The following is a 17,495-nucleotide window of genomic DNA, read 5'->3' as shown; positions in this document are numbered from 1 at the left end:
TGACCTATGAACTTGTAGAATACATCTATTATTATTTTTTTAGGTATGGAGATAAATGGCTGAATCGGATGAATTGATACATTTTGGCTTGCAATGCCCTAATCCGTCAAAGTGAAATTAGGAGATGAACGACCAATCTAAGATTGTGAGAGTTTCTGTTGGTTGAATGTTGTATCCTTCTTATAAATCTAACCCTTTGTCTGCCAGGAGGACCTTCGGGAGATCTGTACTTTCTGGTAGGAGGATGGGATGAGGCTGAGCTAGGACTGGGTTTTCCAGGTTGCCACCTCTCCCGTGTCCTTGTTTTTCCTTGCATTCCAGGGACTCCAGCTGCCAATCAGCCATGCCCCCACTCATAGGTGGGTTTTTAGCTTGTCTTCCCTCCCTTCGCTCAGTCTCTCTCTCCTCCTCCTCCACTGCTCTTGAAGCCCCCTACCTCTCCACATCCCAGGACCAGCAGAGAGAACTCAATCAGGAGTCAGACACCCCTCACTCAGGGGCTGCAATCCAGGAAGAGCGAGGGGGACACAGGGACCGTAGGCAGCCAGCAGAGGGGTTGAAGGATCCAGGGGAAAAAGATGGTCTGGTTCCCAGCTCTTGGGTTCCTTTTATTGGTCCACTTGGTGGCACCCCAAGCGCCGGTAAGTCACACTGCATTCTACTTGCCTCCTCTGTATTGGCTCCAATGTGGCATCTCCTGTATCTCCAGGTATCCTCCAACCTGGCCAATTCCACAAAAAAATCTAATTTTCTTTATCCTACGGAAAAGGGAACCCTTATGTCTGGCTACACAAAAATTTCCCAAACTTTTTGTCTACGGTGCTTGATCACATTTGTCATCTCCAGCTAATTAACCCTTTACATTCCGGAAGCAGTGCTCAAGACTTTCGCCAGTCATTTTAATCACACTGTGTATGGCACTGACAAATTTGTCGTGCTTGTTACCTGCCCATTGCACCGTAGTCACTGATTGAACCCTGCGGTAGAATTGGACGTACGCGAGATACTGTGCTTTCCTTTCCTAAAAGTGGCATGTTCCCGGAAACCTAGACAATGATTATTTGATTCATGAGTAAAGATCAACGTAAAGGATTCTTTAAGCCATCTTTACATGGTCTGCGCTATGATCTGATTGGCTGGTATTCGCAGCGCATCATAACTTTTTTTCTGCCCACTCTGCTACATTAGGTATTTATCTAAATAGAAAACTACTATTTACTATCTACTAATTCTTAAACAATGTTGTATAATTATATTCCCCCCTATCTTCAGTAAATATTTAAGGTCCCCAGATGGTATCCTAATCTCAGCAAAAGCCTACTCCTTACAAAGATTGGCCTTCAGCTTTCTGTTAAGCTGTCCAGAACCCCCCTGCCACTTACTGCTATAGTACCCCAGACCAGGGTTTCTCAACCGGGTTTCCGTGGAACCCTAGGGGTTCCTCCAATGGTTGCTAGGGGTCCCTTGAGTAATGACCAATTTTTGCCTCTCAGATAAGTTCCCAGTGACACCAACGATCTTTTTAGCTATCTGTAGGGGGGGGGGGGGGATTCTTCCCCACCGACCACAGATGTAAGAAGCACTCTTCCAATGACCATCACATCAATGTATCATGAGTTGTAGATATGGACATTTTTAACAGGGGTTCCCTGAGACCGAAAGCTTGTTTCAAGGGTTCCTCCATGTTGAAAAGGTTGAGAAAGTCTGCCCCAGACTATAAACTAGTTAACAACTTCAGATGGAAGCTGCAGGGCCCCTGAAAGCAACGCACCTTGTCTGGGCTGTATTTGCCCATTGATGTCCACTGTATGCCACGAGCTACAACACAATTTAGAAGAATAATTTGCTTCCTTATAACGGTGCAAGTAACCCCCTATTAGTACAGGTAACTCCAAGTGGTATCCTACTCTCAGCAACAGCCTGTTCCTAGCTAGATTGGCTTTCAGTGCCCTGTTCATTGTTCAACGTCCCCAGCCACTTACTACCAATGGCATCCCAAACTATGGAACCTGTGTGGCCCCTGAATGCAATGCACCTTGCTTGGGGCTGTATTTGTCAAGTGATGTCCACTGTATGCCAAAAGCTACAACATACTTAACCAGGAGGAAAAAGAGGAAGTTGTTTCCTTACAGCTTTGCAAGTAATTCCTACTAGTACAGGTAACTCCAGATGGTATCCTACACTCAGCAACAGCCAATCTTGGTAGACTGTCTTGCAGTGTTCTGTTCATTGTTTAGCAACCCCCTCTGACTTACTACCATCCCAGACTATGCAATCTGAATGCAATGCACCTTGTCTGGACTGTATTTGTCAATTGATGTCCACTGTGTGCCATAAGCTACAACACAGTTTAGAGAAAGAATTTGCTTCCTTATAATGGTGTACGTAACCTCTATTAGTACAGGTAACTCCAGATGGTATCCTACACTCAGACTGGCATCCCAGACTAATCAGTGACCTCAGATGGAAGCTATAGGGCCCCTGAATGCAATGCACCTTGACAAACGTTGTCCTCTATATGCCATAACTTCAACATATTATCAATCACACTATTTAGAAGAACTTGCTTCCTTAAGACAGTAGAGGGAACCTTCATCAGCCAGCGTCCACCATTCACCAGGACAGAGACGCCAGTTAATGTGACTTTGTGCATTGCTTTTTAAAGGGGCCACCAAGAATTAGTACAAACGTTACTAAAAAAATGTGCATCTATTATTTTCCATATAGGGGTAATTTCCTTTTTTTTTTTTTTATTTATTTGCATACTTTTTGTATCAATAAATGTCTTATTATTCTCCATGTTTAGACATGGTCTACGATATGCCCCCAAAGGGACGGATCTCCTTTTCCTTTACTTGACCTTGTTTAAAATGATAAAAAAAATGAAGCTGCAACAATTACGGTTCATTTAAGGAGTGCAGTAACCCACAGCAACCAGTAAAATTCTAGATCTGAACAAGAAACGTAATTGTTGATTGGTCAATATGGATTTCCCAAATGTGTTCCCCTAAGTGTACTAATGTAACTGATCCATGTATTGTTCTGTCTGCATTTAGATCAATCCTTAGTTGCAATCAATCAATGTTAATCAATTTTGATTTATGTATTTTTAATCTTCTTTAATAACCTTTTTTGTTTTTCTAAGTTTATTATACTGTCTGTTACTAGTTCCTTTGCCTTTTTATATTCCGCAATGGAATGTCAGCAAGGGGAGCATTCCATCCCCCCGAAAACAAAGACCCTCTTGTCTTGGGTTCCACGTATGGTGCCCACTTCCCCTCTGAGGTCTCTGATGTTTAGTCGTGCTGTATAAACACGCTACACATGCGTTTTGTTCTTTCCTGTCTGCTGGAACACTGTAAGGCTTGTGTCTTATGTTCTGTGATGACTCTTTATTGCCTGATGTAGTTTGTCGGCCCTAATGCATCATCCTTTAAAAAATACTATACAAGTACTATTACTACATTACTCTACGGCAAGGGAGGGAAGGGTTCCATTATTTTTTCACACAGTCATCCTTCATGGGTGATGTGGACAGGACAAGTCAATAAGATTCTGGCCAATTAGGTCTAGCATTGCCCATCTTTGGTAAGGGCTTGTAGGTGTCTACAAAGTCTAGTTACCCCAATTGTTGGCCATTAAGATTTCAGCCCCAAATTGAGCAAAGTTACAACCAGCGTATGAGAAGTGGAAGTCAAGGGCTGTTTTTACTTCTACTGAAGAAGATGAAGGCCAATTGATCAGATTTTGGATATGTGACAGCAGGATGGGAAATATGTGCAACCAACAGTTATCGATGGCCTGAATAGTGAGACTAGGGCATCTAAGTTGTGTCCATTGGTGGCATTAGGGCAATTACCAGGGCAAGCAGTGGACTTTGGTCAAACAGGTTAACCTGCCCAGATTGGGGCACTAAAAGAACAAACCTGCAATATACCTTGAATAAATGGCAGAAGATAGGACCATATACCCATCCAATGTAGTCCTCAAATAACTATATCTTCACTCTGGTCTGCTACCAACTAGTTACTCGATAGCTTATCGACCCACTGCTAATCTTTGGAAGTCTAAAATGATCTTTCTTACCAGTAATTGACAAATATATATTTTACTTGATATAAGACAATTGCATTCAATATATTATTAACAGAAACTCAATCTTGCCATAGCTTCAGCTGAAATGCCTTTGATTATCAGGCAATTTTGGCTTAAAGGTGCTTTCCATCTTACAGACACCAGTCATAGTGGTCTTATAATATAAAACTCTGTGATAAGTTTTTCTTTCATATCACAAAAGCTGCCTCTGCTGGGAGATGGCTCTATGTATCTACTACTCCTTCAGAAATAACAACTTATAATCTACCTCCATGTCCAGCCAGTGCTCCCCTCACCCCTTGAATTTTTTCCGCTTTATTGTGGACTAGATGAACCATTCTCAACATTCCATGTCTCAATGCATTCTTCAGAGTATGTTGTGAGGTGATATATATATCTATAGATATATATATATATATATATATATATATATATATATATATATATATATATATATATATATATATATATATATATATAAATATACGATGGAATGTGACAACATAATGTGGTTCAGTCATGGGCAGTATACACAGAGATGTGTAATATAGGTGGAAAGAATCAGGGCGGCGCTTTCCTAGGCAAATAATTACCTTATGTGCCAGATGATTTGGCAGCTTTTGTGCTGCCCTTTGCCTGTCTCCCTTTATGACTTCTGTGCTGTCCCCTGGCCTATACAACCACTGTTCTGCCCCCTGCCTATAAGACTTGTGTACCGCCCCCTGCCTAAATGATTTGTGTACTGCCCCCTGCCTATAAGACTTGTGTTCTGCCCCCTGCCTAAAGGATTTGTGTACTGCCCCCTGCCTATAAGACTTGTGTGCTGCCCCCTGCCTAAATGATTTGTGTACTGCCCCCTGCCTAGACTTGTGTGCTGCCCCCTGCCTAAATGATTTGTGTACTGCCCCTTCTTTATACATCTTGTGTGTCGCCCCTACCTATATGACTGGTGTACTGCCCCTTGCATATATGACTTGTGTGCTGCCCCCCCCCCCCCCCCCCCCCACCACCACCACCACCACCAATACGACTTGTGTGCTTCCCCCTCTACCTATATGACTGGTGTACTACCCCCTACCTATACAATGTGTGTGTTGTCTTCTGTCTTTTTGACTGGTGTACTGCCCCTTGCCTTTAAAACTTGTGTGCTGCCCCCTTTCTATACGACTGGTGTACTGCCCCTTGTATATAGGACTTTTGTGGTGCCCCCTGCCAATACAACTTCTGTGGTGCCCGCTGCCTAGAAAATCTGTGTGCTGCCCCTGCTTATACAATGTGTGTGTTGCCCCCTGTATATACAATTGGTGTACTGCCCCCTGGCCTATACAACTTGTACCCTACCCCCTGCCTATCCAACTTGTGTGCTGCCCCCTGCCTAAACAATGACATTTTATATTTAATGTGACAACATAATGTGGTTCAGTCATCGGCAGTATACACAGAGATGTGTAATATAGGTAGAAGGAATAAGGAAGATGCTATCCTAGGATAGGCAAAAAATGGCCCTATGTGCCAGATGATTTGGTGGGTTGTGTGCTGCCCCCTGCCTATATGGCTCGTGTGCTGCCCCCTGCTTCTATGGCTTGTGTACTGCCCCCTGCCTATAAGGCTTGTCTACTGCCCCCTGCCTATATGGCTCGTGTGCTGCCCCCTGCTTCTATGGCTTGTGTACTGCCCCCTGCCTATAAGGCTTGTCTACTGCCCCCTGCCTATATGGCTTGTGTACTGCCCCCTGCCTATAAGGCTTGTGTACTGCCCCCTGCCTATAAGGCTGGAGTGCTGCCCCCTGCCTTTAAAACATGTGTACTACCTCTTCCCTATACAACCTGTGTGTCGCCCTCTACCTATACGACTGGTGTACTGCCCCTTGCATATATGATGTGTAATGCTCTCTACCTATATGACGGGTGTACTGCCTCCTGCCTATACAATTTGTGTATTGCTGTCTGCCTATTTGACAAGTTTACTGCCCCTTGCATTTAAAACTTGTGTGTTGCCCCCTTTCTATATGACTGGTGTACTACCCCTTGCATATTAGACTTGTGTGCTGCCACCTGCCTATACAATGTGTGTGTTGCCGCTACCTATACAATTGGTGTACTGCCCCTGCCAATGCGACTTGCATGCTGCCCCCTGTCTCTATGACTTGTATGCGGCCCCCTGCCTATATGGTTAATGTGCTGCCCCCTACCTATGTGATTGGGGCACTGATCCCTTGCCTATAAGACTTGTGTGCTGCCCCCTGCCAATGCGACTTGCGTGCTGCCCCATGCCTCTATGACTTGTATGCTGCCCCCTGCCTATATGGATTATGTGCTGCCCCCTACCTATGTGATTGGGGCACCGATCCCTTGCCTATAAGACTTGTGTGCTGCCCCCTGCAGAGAGGATTCTGGTACATTAGCCCGACTCAAATTATCATCTGTGGAGGAGGGTTTGAAACTCATCACAAAGGTGAGGAATGTCACATTAGAGGGCTTCCCAAATAATCGTCACCTTAGTGTTCAAGAAGGACATGTGACCTCATGACATCACCACAATGGACAAGCAAAGTGACGGTCCATCTCAACAATGGAGATTTAACTTACATCTGACAATAACTGACGTTACCCTTTCCTATTTTGCTTTCCCACTTAAAATTTTATCACAGGACTAAATATTCAATTTTTACCACGTAATGGATTCCGCTTTTCAAAATGCCTAAAAGTGCTTTAACTCTTTTAATTTTTAGGTGATTTCCAATTGGTTAATGAGAGATACATTAGCATTGCATTATCCCCATTACTAGTCATTACACCAACAATAAAGGTCAGTCTAGTCCATATAAGATATTGACCCTCTAAGAGGCTTATTGCGAAGGGCAATAATAATTTGGAGGGTGCAGCATCTAACTGCATCCAATTAGATGTAATCTATCATTTGTTAACAGAAGTCCCCTCAAGGTAAGCCTAATTCTGATTGGTCGTTAAGCAAGACCTAAATGTTTTACCCTCTCTTAGTACTCAGTATTTCTTGGCCCAGCCTCGGTCAATATAACTAGCCATCTTGGATCATCTGGATACCTCTTGGTTCTGATCATTAGTTCTTGTAAATTGTTGTCCCTGGAAATTTTTTGTTAATATTTTTTAAACATTTGGGGCTGTAGGTCTCATAAGTGTTCTTTTATAATCTAAACAAAATGGTTTATTGGGGTATATGAGGTATCAGGTGTCGCCGACTGGGTTTCTCACCGTTGGAGGGTCCTGGAAGTTATTTTTCTCGGGACATAACTGGAAATATTTTTTTTTAATACTGGAACTGATGACTCCTTAGCAATGTTTGCCATAATATGAGCTTTCTGACCAGATGTGATCTTGCCATTGTGATTATCTGCTTGTGACAATGTCTCCTTGTCTGTCTTTCTGCAGAGAGCGGGACCTCCAGGACCACCTGGCCCACCTGGACCTCCTGGAATACCGGGCAAGGATGGAATAGATGTGAGTAGCTCTGATTGGCTGAGGGGTGGACACAGTGGCTGGGGTAAGAGTTGTGTGCATAGTGGCTGCGGAGGTTAACCCTTTCTCTGCTGGAGGGGCCAGGGCACTGGTCGATGTGTGTCTCTTCGCTCTGTGATTGGTTGGGGTGGCATGTCACGGGTTAAAGGAATTCCTGTGTGCAGGAGAAGCAGTGAGTTTATTCAGTGGGGTACAAAGGATGCTCTGTGTATTGCTCTCAACAGCTCCCCCCTCCCCTGCCAGACTCCAGCCAGGAGAGACCAGACTGTGCACAGAGGTCCTTGTGTGCTGCCGCCACATATGTGAGCATTGCCTGCCCCTATCAAAGGCTCAGAGTCTCCATCCATCTGAGGAGCTCACACTTCTCTGGACAGGTCCTTATTCACTTACCCATCTTTAAATAACACGGCTTATTTCTGTATTAAAGGATCAGTGAGTGTGAAATACAATTTATCTTTGTGTACAAGAAATATAAATGCTGTTCTGACATATGAATGTAAAATGCTACTTGTATAGAAGAACCTTGTTGTGCAATGCTGACTTTTACTTATAAACGTAGCGCTGTTCAATGCATGCGGTCAAACCCCCAAAGGCTGCATTTTGTCTGCTTTGCCTGCAATGTGAACAGTTCTTGATAAGATCAGCTGTAAGAAATTTGAAGTGAAACATTGCATCCTCCCCCCCCCCCCCCCCCCCCAAAAAAAAATTGCAAGGCTTTTTTTTCTTTCTTTTGTTTTGCAGAAGAGATGTACTATACCCCCTCTGCGATACAAGATTCCTACCTGCTTGCTTGCAAACTTTTTTTAAATGTAAATTGAGCTGCACATGTGTACATTCCCTGCATGCCTCGGTGCTGGGATGAATTAACTCTTGTGCGCATACACAGGAGTTACACCAGTCCAGCACGGCCAATCAAAATGACCAAAAAGATGCCAACAGGTGTTAGTTGGCTGCCAAGCCCTCTCCCCTTCCCATCATTATGTGAAGATGTTTTGTTATATGAATGGGCCAATAGACATGTTTCTGGGCATCTAGCCAGCCAATAAACATGTCTTTGGGCATCTGGCTGGCCAATAGACATGTCTTTGGGTATCTGGCTGGCCAATAGACATGTCTTTGGGTATCTGGCTGGCCAATAGACATGTCTTTGGGTATCTGGCTGGCCAATAGACATGTCTCTGGGTATTTGGCTGGCCAATACACATGTCCCTGTGCATCTGGATGACCAAAAGACATGTCTCTGGGCATCTGGTAGTCCATCAGACAGATCTCTGGGTATCTGGCAGCCAATAGACATGTCTCTGGGTATCTGCTCAGCCAATAGACATGTCTCTGGGTATCTGCTCAGCCAATAGACATATCTTTGTGTATCTGTCCAGCCATTAGACTTGTCTCTGTGCCACTGGCCAGCCAATAAAAATGTCTCTGGGTATTCCTCCAGCCAGTAGACATGTCTCAAGGTATCTGGTAGTCCATCAGACAGAACTCTGGGTATCTGGTCTGCCAATAGACATGTTTCTGGGTATCTGGCTTGCCAATAGACATGTCCCTGGGCATCTGAATGACCAAAAGACATGTCTCTGGGCATCTAGTAGTCCATCAGACAGATCTCCGGGTATCTGGCCAGCCAATAGACGTGTCTCTTGGTATATGGCTGGCCAATAGACATGTCTGAGTAGCTGGCCAACCAATAGACATGTCTCTGGGTATCCACTCAGCCAATAGACATGTCTCTGGGTATCTGAGCAGCCAATAGACATGTCTCTGTGTATCTGTCCAGCCAGTAGACTTCTCTCTGTACCACTGGCCAGCCAATAAAAATGTCTCTGGGTATTCCTCCAGCCAGTAGGCATTTCTCAGGGTATCTGGTAGGCCAAAAGACATGTCTCTGGGTATTTGGCTGACCAATAGACATGTCACTGGGCATCTGGATGACCAAAAGACGTGTCTGGGCATCTGGTAGTCCATCAGACAGAACTCTGGGTATCTGGCCAGCTAATAGACATGTCTCTGGGTATCTGGCTGGCCAATAGACATGTCTCTGGGTATCTGCTTAGCCAATAGACATGTCTCTGGGTATCTGCTTAGCCAAAAAACATGTCTCTGGGTATCTGCTTAGCCAATAGACATGTCACTGTGTATCTGTCTAGCCAGTAGATATGTCTCTGTGCCACTGGCCAGCCAATTAAAAATGTCTCTGGGTATTCCTCCAGCCAGTAGACATGTCTCAGGGTATCTGGTAGGACAAAAACATGTCCTGGGTATCTCTCCAGCCGGTAGACATGACCCTGGTTATCTGGCCAGCCAATAGACATTTCTGTGGGTATCTGGCTGGCCAATAGACATGTCGCTGAGTATCCGTCTGGCCAATAGTCATGTCTCTGGCTATCTGCCCAGCCAATAGTCATGTCTCTGGGTATCTTTCCAGCCAGTAGACATGTCTCTGGGTATTTGGCCAGCCAATAGACGTGTCTGTGGGTATCTGGCTGGCCAATGGACATGTCTCTGAGTATCTGGCTGGCCAATAGTCATGTCTCTGGGTATCTGCCCAGCCAGTAGACATGTCTCTGGGTATCTTGCCAGCCAATGGACATGTCTCTGAGAATCTGGCTGGCCAATAGACATGTTTCTTAGCATCTGGCCAGCCAATTGACATGTCTGTGTACTTCAACACCCTTTGGTGACAGTTGCTTCACTTGCAACACTGATTAAACCGTGTTGATCTTGCCAGCAAGAGGTTACCATTTGTCACTGTATCTACAAGCTGATATATTTAAAAAAAACCTCTGCAGGCAAGAAACCTGTTCTAGAAAGCTTTCACTGTTAATCAGCTTCTGAAAATTCTAATTACCTAGCTGTGTGCTTCCCTTTGGCTTCGGTACTTCATGTGTCACCAACCTACACCAAATAGGCAAATCAGGAGCTCTGGACCAGAAGTGTGTTGCAATAGTTGTGACCAGGTGAAAATAAAGGAAATGAGGGATGGAAAATCAAAACTACTACAGACACCACATTTAAAGTAGAACTATAGACAACACCTTCTTTTTTTCTATTTTGGATAGTGTAAGAGGGTTATAACCCCATTTTTTTTTTGCAAGCTGTGTCCCATTGCAAAGATTTCCCTTCACTAATGCCGTGTACACGAGCGGACTTTCCAGCAGACTTGGTCCGGCGGACCAGACTCCGTTGGACAATTTGATCGTGTGTGGGCTCCAGCTGACTTTTTTTTCCCCAAAAGTCTGACGGACCTGGAAATAAAACATGTTTCAAATCTTTCCGACGGACTCGAGTCCGGTCGAAAAATCCGCTCGTCTGTATGCTAGTCTGACTGACTAAAACCGATGCTAGGGCAGCTATTGGCTACTGGCTATGAACTTCCTTATTTTAGTCCGGTCGTACGTCATCACGTACGAATCCGTCGGACTTTGGTGTGATCGTGTGTAGGCAAGTCCGTTTGTTTGGAAAGTCCGTCAAGAGGCCCCCAAAAGTCCGTCGGATAGACCATCGGACCAGTCCGGTCGAAAAGTCTGCTCGTGTGTACGCGGCATTACTGTCCCATAGCCAAACAGGAAGCGAAAAGAAATCCCTGCAAATTAAGGGAATTCCTTGGGGCTCCCCATGTCGCCAGAACTAGTGCCCCCATTGGAAGATTTCCCCTTTTCTGGGGACAACCCAAAATGTGGGATTTTCTTTTACTTATACTTTCAGTGATAATGGTAAGTGTTCCAATCCCTCTCCACTATCCAAAACTTAAAAAAAAGTTTTGCCTTTAGTTATACTTTAAATGCTGATAAGCTGCTATATGTTACATGTTTGTTTTGGGGTGTAGATATGCTTTATGCTGTTAAAAATGTTGCTAGTTGTTATCAGTAGGGTATCTGGATGATTAGCATATGTCACAGGGCATTCTGGCATGTTGTCAGTGAAAGTCTGTGCACCATTAGAAGGTTTCTGGAACTTTGCACAATTGGCCCCTAAAGTTTGACGTGCTTTCCATCTTGTCATGTAATAAAGATTACGTTATTTTACAAATATTTAAATTTGCAATGTAACTTTATTCAACAAATGGTTTAATTAAGCTGGATTTGCACTGTTGTGCTGCATTAGCGCAAGCGCGTTATGCCGTAATTGAAAATACATTACATTAAAGGCAGCCCGCTCATTTGAGGAAACGGTGTGTTCGCGGTGCTGCTTGTTGGCAAGGTGCATTGGGGTTTTATTTATAATGAATGGTACTGCTTTGCGCCAATGTGCATAACGCACCTTAATGTATGTTGGGGAAATACGTACACTACCACACTGCAATGGTGTAAGCATGGGCCTTAAGGTCATTGATAGGAAAAGTGTGCAAGCCATAAGTATAATGAGGGTACAGAGACAACTGAAACCACACTCTGAAAAATGATCCTCTACTGTAATTTTTATGCAACTTCAAGATGCTGGACACCCCACCTGGGCTTCTTCTTCTTCTGGAACAGGGGTCTTTAAACTAAGGACCGTGGTGGGCCACATCCAGCCCACTACGAGATTTTATCCAGGCTGTATCAAGGGTCAGTGGCATATTCTCTGACTCATTGCATAGACTACTGAGGATTCAGATCAATTGGTCTCTGCTTCTGGTGGGGATCCTGCTGTAGGAGGGGACTTTTTTTCCAGGCCATGGATGTAAGGGAGGAGTCTGATGAAGACCCTGATGCATGGGGGAACTCTGATAGGAACTGTAACGAGCCCCTTGCTCGCTCAGTTCCACTCTCCCAACACTCCTCTGCAGCTATTGAATCAGATTGCAACGTCTGATGGTTCGGTCATCCGGGACTAGAACTACAGCTCTGTGCCGTTCTAGTCCAGTTGTGATAGCTCAGAACAAACACCAGGCAGGCTGTATGTAAGTTCAAACAGGAATCTATTTTATTGCAAAATACAGGCTTTTATACACTCAAAGTGGAGGTGCAGACCTCCTGCTCATATTACTCTAACAATACAGCTGTAACCTAATTAACCTAATTAACATGAGCTAATTAACTAATCCCTTTAGACAGCCTAGATGACTCAGACATGACCGTTAGGCCAGACTGGCCGTCTTGTAGTTCAGAAAATCCTATCAACATTATCACAATCAACATAGACTCTTCTTCACACAATAGCAGAGTTAATTAACACAAATAACAATGGGGATCTAATGACTCTTAGATCCCATAGTAGACTTATTTACAATACACATTTTAGCAGACAATAGACAGACAGGTGTTCGAATTTACATCAGCATCTCCTAACAGTATCTATCCCAGCATTATGAATCAGCCACTATTCCAATATGGCAAATCCAGGGTCCCCAGAGTCTGTGTGTCCTGGGGGACCAGGACCCGAATCCACAGTAATACCACCGCAAGGGTCCCCAGGCATACAGCTCACAAAGAGCATCGTTCCCCCAAATGCAAGGGCCCCCGATCGATCGGCAAGAGGCTTGCATATAGTCCCCTCCAAAAGTCTCTTTCCCGGCTAGGTCTGTCACAGGAACCCTGATGTAAGTGGGGCTATAAAGTGATGGGGAACCTTTTGATGTGAAGGGGGCTCTGATGTGAAGGGGAGGCTTCAGATTTGAAGTTATTTCCAGTAGCGTGTGTATTAATTCATTTAAACTTTATTCATTAATTTATAAAACTAATTTTTTTTTGGCCCAAGTATATTTGTAAAATAATCAATGCCACCTTCGTACTGAAAGGTTTGGAGCCCCTTGCTCTAGAGCAGGGGTGTCAAACTCAGTTTCATCGCAGGCCTCATCCGCATTATGGTTGACCTCAAAGAGCCTGCTGTGTCTGTAAGACTAGATGTCCAGAGCACCCCCCGCCTTACATCAGATGTCAAGAGCCCCTTCCATCATCAGAAGTCAAGAGTCTCCCACATTCTCTTACATCACAGTGCACCCCCCTTACCTTGTTCTGCTGCCAGGAAGAAGCTGGGGGTGGGGCTGGAAAGAAGAAAGTGCAGGGTCTGGAGGAGGACCAGAGGAGGGCTAGAGACAGCTGCCGGAGTCTGCTGAATTCTGAGACCAAGGGAGGCGGAGATGAGAGGGGTGCTGTGGCTGCTCTGAGGTGTGCAGGAGGAGTTCTGTCCTAATTTCTACTGCCGACTGCTAAGACAAGGTGGGGACAGTGAGAAGCCTCTCTGCAGTGGCACAGAGAAGTGCAGGATCTGGAGGAGGAGTTCTGTCCTCCACTTTACTGCTGATTGTTGAGACAAGGTGGAGATGAGGGGGTTGCCACAGCTGCAGGAGAGGTGCGAGAGCCACATGAAATGGCCTGGAGGGCAGATTCGGCCTTGTGTTTGGCACATGTGCTTTAGAGTCTAGAGGGTGGGTTATCCAGTATCTTGGAGTTGCAATAAACTTACAGTGGTGGATTTTGGGGTGTGGTTTCCATGTTCTTGTACGGACATTGTGTTGACAGAGGAGGCCATAGGGAACCAGCACCTGACTTGAGAGCAGAACTGTGGGAAATGCTTTGTATCTACAGGTTATTGAGGGTAGTTGGAGTAAGATATTCCAGTCAGTAAAGCGCATTACACATCTTACAATCTGACTGTACAATCTTTAGATCTACCTTGATTGGATAGATTAGGTTTGTCCTCATATTACATGGTTTCGGAAACCTAAATGAAATTGTACAGTTAAATGGTAATGTGTATGATGAGTTGGTGTAGCTCTCATGCGCCATTAAAAAAGTCACGTAATCTTGCCCCGCATTTTTCCTGACCCACTAGTTGTCCACCGTAGAGGCTATCCAAATTTCCAAGTTTTTTCATCCCTTAACAGTCTAGTTGGAGGATTGGGTGTCTTTAGGATTGTTATTCTTAGTCCAAATTAAGGTTATTAAAACAAACAATTTTCCTATATCATCAAGTTCACTATGGGCCTACTCAGCCTCCTTTATACAATAGTGTAGCTGTTCATTTGATTGAATGCTTGTGATTATTGATTGAAATTTCAACAAAACCAAAAAAAAAGGCCCAGTTTTGCATAATTACTCTTCACAACAGGATTGTGCTAAAGTGCAGCCTAGATCAAGTTACATTTTAGCGGTCCTCACAAGAAGAGTCTAAAGGGTTATGCAAGGATTTCTATAGCCACCTAAAGACTTGGGCCTCCACAAGTCAACATGGTTGTTCCACAGAGATCGGTATTTTGTATGATGCTCAAACACAGGGATCTTCAAACTTTCTAAACAAAGGGCCAGTTTACTGTCCTTCACACTTTAGAGTGGCTGAACTGTGGCTAATGGGAGTCGAAACTGTCTTAGTGTTGGTGGGAGTAAACAATGTTCCATCGTTGGGGTCAGTAAGAGGACTAGCACTCCATTATTAGTGTCAGTGAGAGGAATAGTGCCCCACTGTTGGTGCTGTTGGTGTCAGTGGCAGGAATTATGCCCCATTGTTAATGTCAGTGGGAGGCATAGTGACCCAAGGGGTGGATAAAGACAAGCAAATGGCCGCATCTAGCCCCCCCGTGCCGCAGTTTGGAGACCACTGCTCAGACAGATGGCGGATACCTCAAGGGTAACAAATACAGACCTGCAGGGATCTATTACACTTGGTAAAATCTACTATCTGTTCTCCAAAAAAAATATTGCTGATTGTCTCAAATCAACCTGGTTCTTTGTGCAGGCCAGGGTGTCCTCCCAGGAGCACATACCTTTCTTCTGCTCCCCCACCTTTCCACCAATGATAGAAAATACCCAGTACAGTTGAGTGGAAGGGCATGTGGCTTATACCCTGTAAGCTGGTGTTTAGTGATTGGTTCAGCACTGAGGGGGGCGGGGGGATGGTCCTCAGTACTGTGAAAGCTACGGCAAAACAGCAGAAGTTACCTGAAGCTTGGCCAAGGAAGGCTGTTTCTTGGCTCAAAGTGGCTAAATGGAGCAGGGAGAGAGTCAAGGAAAGTTGGGAGCGTGGGCAACAAAGCACAGGTTCACTTTAAATCCACCTGCATGTTCCACAAAACAACACCAAAATGTTATACCAATGTTGAGCCATGAAGGGTGGAAGCTGTTGGTATCTACGGCTTTACTGCCTTAGGGTTTGGATGTCTTATAGTGATTGAGAGACCAGGAAATTCCAGACTGTATCAGGAAATTCCACAGTTTAATATAAGAGTGTCTGTCTAAAACACAAAAGTTTGCTTATGCAACATACTGATGGTCTAAAACAGAAAAAAATGCAACAACAAAGTGGCTTATACAGAAGAAAGTTCTGTATTTTACATACAGCAAGTCAGGGTCTTGACCATAAACCGGTTGAAAGGCTGCGGTGTGACCTTTAAGTGGATGTTCGAACAAGACCTTCCAAACATGCAAGATCTGAAAGGGATTAGTTGAGGTTATTACCCGTGCAGGAAGGTTGAACTAGCTGCGGAATTTTAGGGTTCACAAATTCATCAACGACTTTGTTTAAATTTTGTATTCACTGAATACACGAGATAGACAAATATTAGGTGGGTCTATAAAATAAGTACCAATATAGAATTTCCCATGTGTCAGAGGATCAAGGGCACCACATCCCATAGAAATAAAAAAATCGATGAAAAGGCAATAATAGGGGATTTTTAAGGTGCTGAACTCAAGAACTACGAAAAGATATATATGATAAAATATCTATAAATTTTATTATAGTATAAATGTTAAAAAGACAATTGTTTCACATTGTTTATAATAAAACCATTAAAGTTCTTCCATGTGGCTTGAATATATTGGCAGTAAATTCAGCTCTACATGTTTCACAAAAAACCTTGGCTTCCTCAGGAGACTTAGAAATGCTGCATATAATACCACTAGGGATAAAGCATAACATTTTTACCTGAACCAACATTTTGAATATAACAATGTCTTCACAACAGTATTCTTTAAAATACAACAATAACAGAAAACATGTTCATAGGTCATCTGTGGGGGAGGTCTCCCATCTTACCAAGGACGCTCACGATCACTGGGTAGCAGGTACAACAAGGAAAATTCATACACCAAATCAGATCACCCGCAAGGACATTAGCGGCCATAGGAGGAATAAAGCCCAAGTCTGTCTACCTATGAATAATGAACATAAAAGGATTACAACCCATATTAGGCCCCAATCATATATAAAATAAGCTTGCCATTATTATTATGGCTTAAATAATCATAAAATGATGGTGCAAAGTGCAAAAACAGTCCTATTTGAAATCTTTGTTATTCTTATGTTTAACTTGTATTCATTTGTCTCTGATCATATTTACTCATTACATATGCATGTTGTTCGGCCTTTACTATTTCCTTCCCTTAACCTAAATATGCTGTAGAATCTAGGAGACTTGAGTTGCTGAATTGGCCTTGAGCAACCGCTTGCGTTTAAGTCAAACTGTCGTATTGCTCCTTCCCCCAAGGAGCCATAGCAATTGTTGTCTGCAATTTTACAGGCTGTGTGAAATCTACATAAAAACAGAATGCAATGTTAAACATTTGGACTCTTCTGCTATGAAGCCATGCTGTTGTCATAAATGCAGTATGCGGTTTAGCATTGTCCTGCTGAAATCTACAGGGCCTTCCCTGAAAAAGACATAGTCTGGATGGGAGCAAATGCTTCTCTAAAACCTAGATATATCTTTCAGCATTGATGGTGTCTTTCCAGATGTGCAAGCTGCCCATTCCATACGCACTAATGCACCCCCATACCATAGGAGATGCAGGCTTTTGAACTGAGCACGGATAACAAGCTTGAAGTTCTCTCTCCTCTTTAGTCCGGGGGACGTGGCAACCATGGTTGTCAAAAAGAATGTCAAATTTCGATTCAACTGACCACAAAACAGTTCTCCACTTTGCAACAGACCATTTTAAATGAGCTTTGGCCCAAGGAAGACAGCAGAGTTTCTGAATCATGTTC

At 43.9% G+C, this 17,495-nt stretch overlaps 1 protein-coding gene across 1 annotated transcript in view; it reads left to right on the top strand.

The window, feature by feature from the left end:
• The first annotated feature begins 391 nt into the window (after positions 1 to 391).
• Positions 392 to 17,495, top strand: part of COL9A3 (collagen type IX alpha 3 chain) — a 65,107-nt gene continuing 48,003 nt past the window's right edge. Inside the window, exons 1-2 of the mRNA XM_073607477.1 lie at positions 392 to 641; positions 7,503 to 7,571. Of these exons, the coding sequence (XP_073463578.1) occupies positions 579 to 641; positions 7,503 to 7,571 (132 nt within the window). The 5' untranslated portion in view covers positions 392 to 578. The remainder of the gene's footprint in view (positions 642 to 7,502; positions 7,572 to 17,495) is intronic.

Source organism: Aquarana catesbeiana, linkage group LG12, assembly GCF_042186555.1.
Source record: "Aquarana catesbeiana isolate 2022-GZ linkage group LG12, ASM4218655v1, whole genome shotgun sequence".
Classification (NCBI taxonomy): domain Eukaryota; kingdom Metazoa; phylum Chordata; class Amphibia; order Anura; family Ranidae; genus Aquarana; species Aquarana catesbeiana.
This window is presented reverse-complemented; position numbering and strand designations above follow the sequence as displayed.